The sequence below is a fragment of the Lithobates pipiens genome, unplaced genomic scaffold, assembly GCF_037356315.1.
Source record: "Lithobates pipiens isolate NorthernLeopardFrog02 unplaced genomic scaffold, aLitPip1_a1.2 Scaffold_8, whole genome shotgun sequence".
Taxonomy (NCBI): Eukaryota; Metazoa; Chordata; class Amphibia; order Anura; family Ranidae; genus Lithobates; species Lithobates pipiens.
Window position 1 is genome coordinate 262,994,958 of NW_027507903.1, and position 14,922 is coordinate 263,009,879.

At 41.2% G+C, this 14,922-nt stretch overlaps 1 protein-coding gene across 1 annotated transcript in view; it reads right to left on the reverse strand.

Annotated features, from left to right (window-relative positions):
• NTS (neurotensin) overlaps positions 1–14,922 on the reverse strand; it is a 50,889-nt gene that overhangs the window by 34,446 nt on the left and 1,521 nt on the right. The window contains 1 exon segment of the mRNA XM_077471681.1: positions 13,492–13,553. Within this exon segment, the coding sequence (XP_077327807.1) occupies positions 13,492–13,553 (62 nt within the window).

Here is a 14,922-nt window from a genome sequence, read left to right on the forward strand (position 1 = left end):
TAATTTTAAAGGCTTATATGCAAGTTATCGCCATGAAAAGTGTTTGGGAACCCGGGTCCTGCCCCAGGGGACATGTCATATCAATGCAAAAAAAGTTTTAAAAAACAGATGTTTTTTCTTTAAATATTGTGCCTGGGGGTGTCCTTAGTATTCCTGAAAAGTAGTGCATCTTTCCCATATTTATACCAGTTCACCAGCAAATTTACATTTCTAAAGGAAAAAATGTAATTTAAAACTGCTCGTGGCGGTAATGGGTTGTCTGATCCTGGCAATATAGATACAAATACCAAAAATACAAACAAAAAATGTTGTGGATGTCCCCCCTCCCCAAAATCCATACCAGGTCCTTCAGGTCTGGTATGGATATTAAGGGGTACCCCGCACAAAAATAAAAAAATGGCATGTGGGCCCCCAGGCACTATATACTCTGAGCAGCAGTATATATACTATACGGCTTGCCCTGTATACTATGCAGAAAATTGGGCCTTAGGTGTTGGTGGTACCAGAACACTGTAAGCCCTCACAGTTAGTCTTGTTGGAAGCAGGAATGGGCCCTACTGTGAAATATTATATCAAGAATTGTAATTAAATGCACCTGATAAACAGGGGCAGAAAAATTGGGCCATGGGTGGTGGTGGTTGTTCCACAACACTGTAACCCCTCACAGATACTCTTCTTGGGTGCAGGAACGGGCCCTGCTGTGAAACATGACTGCCAGTTTCTTGTCCTTCTGTGGCACCCTCTCTCTCTAGGCTCACGTTATTCCCTTCCCCAACCTGGGAACTAACATCGAAGCCTTCAAATTGCTGTGCATCCTCCAGCACCATATAACCGACACTTTGGTCGATAATTATGGGGACTCCTCCGTGCATGATGGTGGGGCTACTAAAGGAGTGACTGTGGACAAAGAGCCAGTGGAATAAGCCATTTTGGCAGCTACTTTGGAAGGCAAACTACTCTGAGCCTGGGTGACAGAGGATGAGGACGGCTTCATTATCCACTCCACAAATTCTTCTGCATGTTGTGGCTCAATAACATGGCCAGCAGCAGCAAAAAAGGACAAACGTGCCCCACGGCCACCTGCAGAGGATGCACCATGTCCACCACCACCACTGTTGACTGAAGACACAGATGCCGCTTGTCCTCTTTTAGTGGCCTGTGAGTGTCTGCCTCTCCTTGGTGGCCTTCCGAACATAATGTATTTTTTGTTTTGCAACACAACACTACACTGTATTAGATACTGTATACACCGCCATAAGTGTATTAGAAAGTGTACCACGGTTGCACTGTATTGTATACTGTGTACACCACCAGAAGTGTAGTAGAAACTGTACACACTGTATTAGATACTGTGTACACCGCCTGCACTGTATTAGCAACTGTACACCAAGAAATGTACTGTAGATATAGGCTGTACTGAATGCAGAGTATATATACAGTATATACAGTATATATATATATATATATATATATATATATATATATATATATATATATATTAGACTGTATATATATATATATATATATATATATATTAATACATCGCCTGAAGTGTATTTGAATGCACTGTAGATATAGGCTTCACTGGATGCAGAATATATATATATATATATATATATATATATATATATATATATATATATATATATATATATATATATATATGAAGGCTAGTATGGTGGCCTGAATTTATGGGAGGAGCCCGGGGGGTATTTAATCAGCCCGTTCGCCTGTGGTCGTTGTCAGTTTCCTGTGCGCGATATATGTCTCTAGGCCGTCTATTCGAGACTAAAGTGTCCGTGAAATCCCGCATTCATCAGTCTCGTCTTCGTGAGTTTTGTCTTTCCAAGTTCTGTCTTCATGAGTTCTGTGACTGTGAGTTCCGCGTTCGTAAGTTGCCATCTTATGAGGTTTTCGAAGCATTCGTCAAGTCGCAGTTTTCCTTCAACATATCTGGTTCGGCTATTGCAGGTAGGGCTTCGGTTCACGTTTTTTAATTTCACGCTTGCAAATTACCATGTCACTAAACTGTGAGATCTAAACTCACGACTTACTCACAGACATTTCATGTAATCCGTATGTATTCTTTCATTTTGCACCGTCGTGTTTGCATATCCAAACAACGTTCTTACCATGCGTCACAAGATGATTCGCTATCACTCGCTTGTGACACATCGGTTGATGCCACATCAGGCATTCATTCATAAACATTTCAATCATTTCAATCATTTCAGTTGTTGTAAACCATTTCTAACCCTTTCAAAGCATTTCTAATCAATCCTAAACATTCTTCGATACACCAATTCGTTCCGGTGTGCCCCAATTGATCTCGGCCTCATTTCAGTACATGCTCCAGAGATGGATTCATTTGACAGTCGTGGGTTCGGTCACTGATTCTTGTCTCTGTCATGGCATATAATTTCTTGTCACGTAGTACGCTCCGATACGAATCCAGTTGCATCTAAAGATGCACTGATTCGCTCCAGTGTGTCCAGATGTTTTCAGCCTCATTTCAGTACATGCTCCAGGGACGGATTCACTTGTCAGTCATAGTTTTGGTCGCTGATTCTTGTCTTTGTCATGGCACATCATTTCTTTGTCACGTATCACACTCCGACATGAATCTAGCCACATCTACACACTAATTCGCCTCGGCGTGCCCCAGGTCTAAGCCACATTTCAGTACATGCTCCAGAGTGCGATTCGTGGTCAGTCGCAAACAGCGGCATGGCGATTCATGCCTCTGTCATGGCAGAACTAATCATTTCAGTGTCACGTACTGCGCTCCAATTAAAATCCAGTTGCATCTACGATGCACCGATTCGTCCCGGTGTGTCCCAGCCATCTGGCCTCATTTCACCGATTGCCTCATTTTAGTATATGCTCCAGAATACGGTTCGCTGTCAGTTGCAACTGCCACACAACCAAGTCGTGCCTCTGTCATGGCAGATATTTTATTTCATTCAAGGCAAACATTTCATTCTTTTCATTTCAATTTAATTACATTCAACTCACTCCTGTTAAAGTCACCATTCTAGTCATTCTGTCTAGACAAGTAAACAAGTCATTCATGAGTTTTCACATCTCATTTTTCTTCAGGTCGGTCGAGTTCAGTAGGTCCATCCTGCACCAGCTTGGACGGTGCTATCCCAGGTAAAAAAAAAAGGTAATATACACACCGCTTAGGTACGTATACCGTTAAGGAGCACAAGCGAGACTTGAAATTCATGTCACCCGCTATAGGTTCCAGTCAGTCAGTCAAGACTCAACCCCAAGGACAAGTCACCGTACCTAGAACAACAGAACCCCTCTCCGATCTCTGTGAGTGGCAGTGTACAGTCGCTCAGGGGATGGACCATCACAAAGTTGACCGCAGAGCTGAGGCGTAGAGGGGTGCCCTTTCCCGCTACAGCTAGGAAAGCTGAGCTCTTCAAACTTCTCTTTCCTCAACCAGCCAAAGCAGGACCCACCACCCAGCAGGCCTCCCTTGATTCTATCTCATCAGCTATATCTCAGCTGCACAACTTAGTGTCATCTTTGACTGATTCAGTTTCAGAGGTTCAGAACAGAGTGGCACTCCTGGAGACCCGCCAGGCCGTTGCTGTCACTGACCCTACCGTAGTCCAGGCTATAACAACCCCTTCTGCAGGTACCGTAGGGTGGAGTTCCATTGTGTACCCATCCCATTTGGTTCCGACCAACATCAGGATGTCCCTGAAAGGCAGGGACATCAACCTCACCTCTTTGCTCATCTCCATGCATGATTTGGCGGAGAACAAAGCCTACACTTGGGGGGACATACCAGTAGTCCTTAAGGCCAAGGACCCCAGGCTCAATAGGAAGTTTTCAGTACCGGAGTTCACATTGGCCTTCGGTAGGATGAGGGATGTTATATGTTCAGCCTCTCCCAGCAGGAGGGAAGAGCTGGATCTATACCTCCATACTGTGGTAGACCTGGGCTACAAGTATGGAGGGTTTGGTTTTTACGATTACCATTGCTCCTTCCCTGCCAAAGCAGCAGCCAGGTTCCTACAGTTTCAAACGGCCACAGATTGGAGTGTTGTGGACACGGAGCTCTTCTGTTGCCACTTTGCTGGACTGCGCTCACCATTGTGCGCAATCTGCCAATCGGCTACCCACACCGCCACTTGGTGCACCAACACAACAACCAGTCGTCCCTTCGAAAATCTCTCTACCTCTGGTGCAGTTCAGGGCCAGCAGGCCCCTGCACGTATGCCCCATACGGACAAATTCGGACGTCCAGTCCGGACCATGGGAGGAGCAGCCATCTGCAATAATTTTAATTATGGTTCCTGTAACTTCAGAGAGACCAAGGCACACTTTCAGGTCCATTTGATGTGGTAATACTTATGTTAACTCTGATAACTCTGAATGTTATCCATATTTGTATCGGCCATAGGACTCCAACCGTAAATAAATAAATAATAATAAAAAACAAAATATTTGAAAAGTGTGGCATGCATTTGTATTCAGTTCCCCTGAGTCAATACTTTGCAGAACCACCTTTCACTGCAATTACAGCTGCAAGTCTATTTGGGGATGTCTCTACCAGCTTTGCACATCTAGAGAGTGACATTTTTTCAAATTCTTCTTTGCAAAATAGCTCAAGCTCTGTCAGATTGGATGGAGAGCATCTGTGAATCGCGATTTTCAAGTCTTGCCACAGATTCTTAATTGGATTCATGTCTGGATTTTGACTGGGCCATTCTAACACATGAATATGCTTTTGATATAAACCATTCCATTGTAGCTCTGGCTGTATGTTTAGGATCATTGTGATGTCCTGCTGGAAGGTGAACCTCCACCCCAGTCTCAAGTCTTTTGCAGACTCTAACGGGTTTTCTTCTAAGATTGCCCTGTCTTTGGCTCCATCCATCTTCCCATCAACTCTGATCATCTTCTCTGTCCCTGCTGAAAAAAAGCATCCCCATGACATGATGCTGCCACCACCATGGTTCACGATGGGGATGGCGTGTTCAGGGTGATGTGCAGTGTTAGCTTTTACTCTTCCAAAAAGGCCAGATTTGTGGAGTGCACAACTAACAGTTGTCCTGTGGACAGATTCTCCCACCTGAGCTGTAGATCTCTTCAGCTCCTACAGAGTTAACATGGGCATCTTGGCTGCTTCTCTGATTAATGCTTTCCTTGCATTGCCTGTCAGTTTAGGTGGATGACCATGTCTTGGTAGGTTTGCAGTTGTGTCATACTCTTTCCATTTTCTGATGATGGATTGAACAGTGCTCTGTGAGATCTTCAAAGCTTAGGATATTTTTTTATAAGCTAACCCTGATTTAATCTTCTCCACAACTTTATCCCTGACCTCTCTGATGTGTTCCTTGGCCTTACTCCTGGTTATTTACTTAGGTTCTCTAACAAACCTCAGAGGGCTTCAGAGAGGTGGACTCTATATTTACAAATTAGGTGACTAATTAGGTGACTTCTGAAAGCAATTGGTTTCACTCTATTTTAGTTAGGGGTATCAGAGTAAAGGGGGCTAAATACAAATGCACACCACACTTTTGAGATATTTATTTGTAAAAAAATTGGAAAACCATTTATCATTTTACTTCCACAATTATGTGGCACTTTGTGTTGGTCTATCACATAAAATCCCAATAAAATACATTTATGCTTTTGGTTGTAAACATAACAAAATGTGAAAAATTTCAAGGGGTATGGATGCCTTTTCAAGGCACTGTATTAACTGCTTGTGCACTGAAATATTATACATCCATTTTAGCAGATGTTACTCATCTTAAATGTTTTTCCCACTTTGAAAAGGCAGAACAGGATTGCTTTATACAACTTAATTAATGATGGTACCATGCACTAGAATTCCATCCTCCACATACCCAACTACCTTTACTAGCAATGAAACAGTTAACCACCATCTTTCGTAGGATGGAGGCAGAGTATGGAATTTTTGCTTTCGTGCACTCAGCAAAGGGCAGCTTTTGGTTGTGTGACACCTAATCAGATTCTTTTTTTTTTATTGTATATTTATTGGTATTTTAAGATGTACAAAAAAACATGTAAATCAAATACAAGGATCAGATTAAATCATAGAAAGGCAAACTTTTGACATAACTGGAGGTTCAGACTAAAACACATTATCATCAATTTGCACAATATAAACCTCCAATATAGCAAACAAAAACGGAAGATAGTAGTTAGTGAATGATGAGAAAGAGGAAGGTCTGTTTGATCTTCTGTATGTGAGATGAGACCTCTATCCCCTGTCTAGCAGATGCACTAATAGTGGCCAAACTGATGAAAATGAAGTATTCCAGTGGAAGGTGAAGAGATGTGCATTTGCCAAACATGGCAAGCTTCAGTCCTACATAGTTCTGTAATGACAAGCATAAGTCTACAGGCTAGCAAAGCTTATAGACTCCTGCTATAAAAGCAAAACAGGAGACTGGTTTAAGGGCTACTAAAAAAAGCCTAAGACACTAACAAGTGATTCTCCACAACATGCTCCCACCACTTTTCCCCGAGCAGTGCCCTCAGCAGTTCTAAGAATGGCATACTTGTATTTTGCTTTTTGCCTCATTGACCCATCACCTCTGCCATCTCATCCTGCAGCCAAACTGGCAAAAGAAAAGTATGATGCACATTATCCACCACAAGCTCATGGCCATGAGAAAAAAAGTTCTAGCAGTGCACTGAGGCACACGCACTGTGGGGTTGATTTACTAAAACTGGAGAGTGCTACCTATTTGGAGATAAAACTGATCCCCAGGATTGAACTCCTTCACCAAACAAACTACCCACCACTTTACAAAAAACTGGAGGAAGACCACTCCCATTGGTCCCAGCTCTCCCTATCCTGGCTAGGCAAAATCAACACGATTAAGATGACCTTACTCCCCCACATATTGTACTACTTTAGAGCCCTTCCGATCCCAGTTGACAAAACTTGCCTTAAAGCAGAGGTCCACCCTAAAGTGGACCTTCCGCTCATTGGAATCCTCCCCCCCTCCGGCGCCACAATTGGCACCTTTCAGGGGGAAGGGGGGTGCAGGTACCAGTACAGTACAGGTATCTGCACCCACTTCTGGCGTAGATTCTGCAGAAGGTACGCCCCTTTCCGCAGAATCTATGCCCTTTTCCGAAAGTCCCCCGCTGCCTGCTGAGAAACACACTGATCCCAGAGACAGCGGGGACCATCCTTATTGCGCAGCGCGACTCGCGCATGCACAGTAGGGAACTGGGAAATGAAGCCGAAAGGCTCCACGTCCTGATTCCCATACGCAAGATGGCGGCGGCAGCACCCGAGAGACGATCAAGAGATCGGCTTCGGGTGCTGACATCGCGGGCGCGCTGGGCGGGTAAGTGTCACTATTTTAAAAGTCAGCAGCTGCAGTATTTGTAGCTGCTGGCTTTTTAAAAAAAAACAAAAAAACGGCAGACTCCCGGCGGACTCCCGCTTTAAACATTTTCTGGCTAAATTATAAAATTCATATGGGGCAAGGGGGGCCACAGATTTTCAAAAGCTGTCTTATTTAGAGCCAGAGTAGAAGGGGGGGCTATGCCTTCCCAACCTGCTCTGGTACTCCCAAGCAGCACAACTGGCACAGCTACCAACAGTGTATTCACGATGGAAACAACCCGACTGGAGGCAGGCAGTTCCCCTTCACACACTGGACTATCTCCTCTGGAGCTCTAAGAAACTGAGACTCTCAATCATATCCCCAACTCTGTCACACTCATTCGCTCTTTGGGACAACCTGAAAAGCAACAGCCAACTGACCTCCCCTACAGAACCGTTAAAACACCTATTCCAAAACCCGGAGTTTCACCTGGGCCTTGACATAAAAGCCTTCAAGTGGTGGCTTGACAAAGGGCTTTACAGAATAGAACACTTCCTTAGACCCCTAGGCCCACTCTCTAAAGCATTCTGCGTCAGTAACTTAGGTATGCCTAAGTCTGAATTCTTCAGATTCACACACATCTTGGACTTTTTACACAAACGGTGCACAACACTTCTGAATGGACCTCAAATAACTGCATATGAACAATGGCGTGGTCAGGCTGATGAGCAGAGGGGGGAATCTCGGTGATCTACAAGGCACTATCGTCCATACAGTCCAAGACACCCTACATGCTGGCCTGGGAGGAAGATTTGTCCCAACATTGGAAACTGGAAACTTGGCACAGGAATTTCTCCCAATCTTACAAGGGTATTCTTAATGCAGGTCTCATAGAAGCCAGCATAAAAGTTTTAACTAGATGGCAGGGCTCAAGTCCTGTGGGAACACATGGGAACGGAGTTCCTGTACTTTTTCCACAACAGGAACTCAGTTCCCATTAGCATTCCCATTAGTCCTGCAAGACTTTGAAGTATGTGAGCTGTGTGGCAGGTGATACACCAGCAGCCATCGACACAGCTCGCAATAGTAAGTGCCGCACACCAGGGGTGGACTGACCATTCAGGCATTGCCAGTAGGGGGCCCCATGACAGCTTCCTCTTCGATCTACCTGTCAATCACAGCTAGCTGACGGGTAGATCAGGTCTCTGCTGCTAAGAGATTGTATTTAGTCAGACCTCCCGTGATGCGCTCCTCCCCGCCTGCCCCAACTGATTTTCTGTCTCCTCATCCCCCCCCCCAGTCTCCTGCATACTTGCTCTGTGTGTTCCGCTGAATCCCCCCCTCCTCTATCTTCAGTGCCATATGATGAGAGAACCCAGAGGAGGAGCGAAGCTATTCTGCTCACAGGACATGCAGGGAGAGAGGTGAGCTGAAGAAGGAACATCAGTTTGGGGTGGTAAGCTGAGCACAATACCTGGCAAAGTTTAATGCCAGGAGGGAAGTTTATGTGGAAATATGTGAAGGGTTGGAATAGCAGCGAGTGTGTGTTGGAGCCCTGCAGAGTTTTCAGCCCCCCAAGCTAACATACATCTCCTAAGCAGCAACACATCACTATCTCCCTAAGCATTCTGTCCAGATAATGTGCAGTTAATTTATGACTTTTCCGTTTAACCCTGTGCTATCCAACTCTGCTCAATGAAAAGTGTAAACTCACCACATAGACACTCTATATACAAAATAACATTCCCCAATAAAGATCAGAACATGATGTTCACATTTGCATGAAAGCGTAATTGAATGAATGCTGATTATTCAGAAATTACCGTATTTATGTTTATTGAGGATTGTTTTTTTTTATGTACTAACAGTTAAGCTTCATACACACAATACGAAAATTGGATGAAAAATACCACTTTTGAAGTGTTCGTGCATATGAGAGTATAATGTTTTATTTTTTTGGTGGGGGAGTGGATCTTGGGTGGAAGTTCCCACACTTTTTTCCCCAGGACTTGACCCCTGCTGGATGGTACCTAGTTCCCTCGAAGCTGGCAAACATTTTTTCCAGCAGCATCCTCCCTCTGTTTTCAAGGATGCAAACTAAAGGGAGACATGCTCCATGTGTGGTTGGACTTGCCCCAGAATACGCCATTTTGGGCATAAAATCTTCTCATGGATCTGAATTTAGAATCTTCCTGGTGACCTAAACAACAGTTATAAGTTGCACCCTTCTTTTTTTTTTTTCACCAGGAATTAATAATCAATAATTATCCTACTTTGCATCAAGCCCAACGTTTTCTGAGTCCACTTGACTTGTTTAATCATTTTACCTTTTAGGCCTAGTTGGGGTATATACAGGTGTGTACAATTCTTAGTAATCTTCGGGCGGGGGTGAAGGGGTGTGAGGAGCCCGGCCACAGCATGTTCCCTACCGGGGTGGTGGAGCTTCCCCCCCAATACCTCCTTGCCCATCCTCAAAATATGAATAATATGCAAGATAGACACAGAGACACAGAGATGCTACTCGCTATCCTGAAACCATGACCATTTTACACTACAGCTTGTGTATTTTTCTTGTAATTAATCCGACTTAATCTGTCTTTAACTATTTGTTACTCAAGCAACTTTGCCAGTCATATTAGAGTCGATGGCCCTTATTATATCATTATACCTTTGTATCTCTGTTCACTGTTGTTTCTTTCTTTTATTGAAAATAAAATATATTGAAACGAAAACTGGAGAGTGCACAATCTGGTGCAGCTGTGCATTGTAGCCAATCAGCTTCTAACTTCAGCTTGTTTAAGTAAGCTTTGACAAAAAATCCTGGAAGCTGATTGGTTTCTATGCAGACCTGCAGATTTTGCACTCTCCAGTTTTAGTAAATCAACACCTGTGTGTCGAAAGAAGCATTTTGAAAAGATTGTCATTTCAGATTGTACATGGATTGCCAATTTGTTAATGAAACAGTTGATTATTGGCTGTGCATACAAGTAGCCATAGTTTAGTTTACCATAGTAAAAGTAAATATATACAGTGCCTTGCAAAAGTATTCACCCCCATTGGCTTTTTACCTATTTCGTTACATTACAGCCTTTGGTTCAATGTTTTTTTAATATGAATTATATGTGATGGATTATAACACAATAGCCTAATTTGGTAAAGTAAAATTAGAAAAACATATACATAAAACTATTTTTCAGAAATAAAAAACAGATAATTAGCATATGTGTATGTATTCACTCCCTCTGTTATGAAGCCCATAAAAAGCTTGGGTGCAACCAATTACCTTCAGAAGTCACAGAATTTATGAAATGATGTCCACATGTGTGCAATCTAAGTATCACATGATCTTTCATTGCATATACACACCTTTTTAAAAGGCCCCAGAGGCTGCCACATCTAACAAGAGGCACCACTAACCAAACACTGCCATGAAGACCAAGAAATTCTCCAAACAAGTAAGGGACAATGTTGTTGAGAAGTCAGGGTTAAGTTTAAAAAAAAAATCAAAATCTTTGATGATCCCTAGGAGCACCATCAAATCTATCATGACCAAATGGAAAGAACATGGCACACCAGCAAACCTGCCAAAAAATGCCGCACACCAAAACTCACAGACCAGGCAATTAATCAGAGAGGCAGCAGAGAGACCTAAGGTAACCCTGGAGGAGCTGCAGAGTTCCACAGCAGAGACTGGAGTATCTGTACATAGGACGACAATAACCCGCACGCTTCATAGAGTTGGGCTTTCTGGCAGAGTGTCCAGAAGAAAGCCATTACTTTCAGCAAAAAACAAAATGGCACGTTTTTAGTTTGTGAAAAGGCATGTGGCAGACTCCCAAATTGTGTGGAGGAACGTGCCCTGGTCTGACGAGACTAAAATTGAACTTTTAGCTGTCTAGCGCAAACTCAACACATGACATCACCCAAAGAACACCATCCCCACAGTGAAAAATTATGGTGGCAGCATCATTCTGTGGGGATGTTTTTCAGCAGTCAGGACTGGGAAACCAATCAGAGTTGAGGGAAAGTTGGATGGTGTTAAACACAGGGATATTCTTGAGCAAAACCTGTGCCACTATGTGTGTGATTTGAGGCTAGGATGTAGGTTCACCTTTCAGCAGGACAATGACCCCAAACATACTGCTAAAACAACACTTGAGTGGTTTAAGGGGAAACATGTAAATGTGTTGGAATGGCCTAGTCAAAGCCTAGACCCGAATCCAATAGAAAATCTGTGGTCAGACTTAAAGATTGCTGTTTTTCGATTGAAAAAGCCCATGGCGTGCAAAACACACCCAAAAAACTTCCACCCAGTGCATAAAAAAAGTGCACACACATAAAGAGTGAAACACTAAAAAGTGCAGACGGGTGTCTGATGTCCACCACAAGGAAGAACCATACACTGATCCCCAGGGACGTTAGGCTCCAGACTCATCAGTGGTCTCCCAGCCGAAGCCGGGAGACCTCCTTTCCCCGGGAGGACTGCCGAAACAGAACCTCCTAGGTACTTGGTACTATGGGGGCTTCCCCGAAGGTAGGCCCCCCCAATGGAGGTTGGACCAAGCCAAAAGGCCTATGTCCGCCCTCCCAAAGACTTTCAGGATTGGTCCGAGGACCGACACCCTACTCATCACACGTGCAGTGACAAAACGTGACAAACACACACAAATAAAATAAATAAAAAGTGAGGAAGGGATAGTGGAGAGGAGAGTGAAAAAGGTGGCCATTGTGCAATACAATGGCCAGGCTCAATTGGGCTGAATAACTAAAGGATTAGAAAAAATACATTAGTAGTAACAAAGTTAGAAAATAAGGTGAGGCTGTGCACTTTAAATACCCAATAATATGCATGGGAAATTAAAAAACATGTTTGCTGTGCTGTCTATTTTGGTACATCATGGCGCTTTGGAAATCCTTTTTTGTTCATTAAATGTTTATAAGTAACAAAAAAATAAATGTATATATAATAAATATAAAACAATAGTTTAAAAACATATACACTTAAAAGAAAGCTAAAATACAATTACCCAATAATATATATAGTCTCCTTTGAATTTGACTCTAGTATTTGTTTGTTAAAACTTTGCTTGAATTAAAATTTTATCTTTGGTTGTTATACTTATAATATCCATCATTATATGTCGTTTCGATTCTGGACCACTTATGCTAGCAACCTATGTTTGATTCACATAGTACTCTCATTTAAATGATGTAGCTCTTTTACCAGATTTCCTCTCATGCATTTATAATGTTTTAATCAATGCTATTATATTAACTGTTATAAAAATGTCTTTCTTTTAAATGAAGATTTGATGCTAAGAAACATGAAATATATCTAGGAGTACTATTAAGTAGCTTCAAGTGATCTCATATAACAAGAGGTAAAAAGAAGATTAAAGCTAATTTACTTTAATATCACTCATATGCCACTTATTTAAAGTTAAGAAAGGAGATCCATGAGGCAATATGAGCACATAATAGTCTAACTGTCTTTTATAATGTCAAATTCATGAGAATTTTGAAATGTAACAGTTTGAGCTTTTCTTACATTAGTAGTTATGGCAGCCATCAGTAAATGATTGGCCATATGACTGGCACCTGTTATCATGAAGGTCTAATTTAATACAAAGTGACTGATTTACTAAAAGATTAATTTACTCACTTTGTTCCTTAAAGATATGTTAACTTCAATCACCCAATCACGTGTAAAGCACTCTTTAGTAAAACAAAAATCTATCCATTGTCTTCATGGTCAGGAGCTCAAAGTGAACCCAGGTTTACTTATTTAGGTGAAAAATATACTTTTCTAGTAAATAACTCCCAGAGACTATTGGACATACTGTATGTAAGGTCATAAATCCCGAAGAGCTCTTAATGCACAAAGACAGACACTTTGACTTCTGGCAATAAGTATGATTGCCCAATAGTGCCACTCCAACTATTTTAGGCAATAGTAAACGGGTCAGAGTATGCTATGTGAGATTAAAGGAATGCTGTTTTCATGGTATACAGAAGTATAAGAAATGGCTATAATATTTTCCCTTTCAGAATTCTATTATTCTACTCTATTGCTTGCAGAATCATATGTTTGACTGCTTTATTTAACTAAACAAAGACTAAATTTAATTAGAAATGCACTTAGAAATAGATGACACACCTTTGATGAATACATATTGCTAAGTACATCTGCATCTAGTGTTTTCATCTCTTCTTCTGAATCTATAACAAGAAAAAAAACATAAAAATATGCAAAATGATATCTATAAAATCATGCATGGTTCCAAACTAATACTAATAACTACTAAATAAACAACATTTTATAAAAGAACATATTGATTTACATATTTAGGTTTATACTGGTTAACATTCAATATATATTACTTACAACAATTCAGCACATTTGTTATTTCACAGCACAAAACACTTTGCTAATAATGGTACTTAGTTTCCCCCAGTAAGCACATGTTATTTAGCCCAAATAGTGAGACATTGCTTGTATGTAAATTAATATTTCAGCCAGTCCGGTGTCATAGGTAATTTACATATACCGCAGCCTTTAAAATATGTTGAATTTTACTGCTAAAATTGCAAATATGCTGTGCAAAGATTATGTGCTCAGCAGTTTAAGAAAAACCCATATTTCGATTCTAGCATTTATTTTATTTTTTTCATAAGGAAAAGTCAAATGTTTAAAGTGCAGTAACCTATAGCGACCAACAAGAAAACATCTTTTAGTGATATAGATACAGTCATGCTCTTTACTACCCTAGCTTGACAACCTTCTAAGGCAAAATATTTATAATTATTACGTTAGAACACAAATATACGGGAGATTGATGGCAAGGAAAACTGGGAAACAATTAGGATGTTTACCATAGTAACCAAATTCCTCAAATATGGACGTTAACCTGATTAGTAGTTATGGTCAACAGCTCCATTTTGTCTCAGAACATTTTTTTATAAATCAGTGTTATCTAGCCCTTTGGAGTCTATACATATTTGCCTTCCATTCACAAAAACGTGCTTCCAATATTCACTGTATCTATGATGGGGCAAAGGTAACTTTAGCAATTGGTAATTTTCGGCAAATGTGGTTTTAACAGTTGAAAGTACAGATGAATCTAAATAGTAAATGCCCTTAAAAAATGTGTTAAAAATATTTCCCCATAAAGTTTAAATGCACTGAATTGCACTTTGGCTGTAATGGTGTGCTGTGTACTTAAATTGAAGAATTATAATATGAACAATGTATGTATTGTCCATTTATTCAGCTGTTTCATGTGAAATGTAACATCCTAAATAGAAGTTTATGTTTTCCTTGACTGCTCATTTATATCTATGGTGCTGCTTAGGGAATAGATACTAGCCAGTAGCCTTATAGAAAAATATAACTAATTACAAGGAGACAAATATTACAATTTTGTCCTATGGCATTCTCATCTGCTCCATTGCAGTGCAATTAATGGATAAAGGATAACATACTAATGATGTATATTCACATCAGTAGCCAAGAGGTACAGCACCTAACAACATTTCTCTAGTATAGTTCCAGAAGCAATCTGTTTAAGCCACAAACGGTGACAAAAGT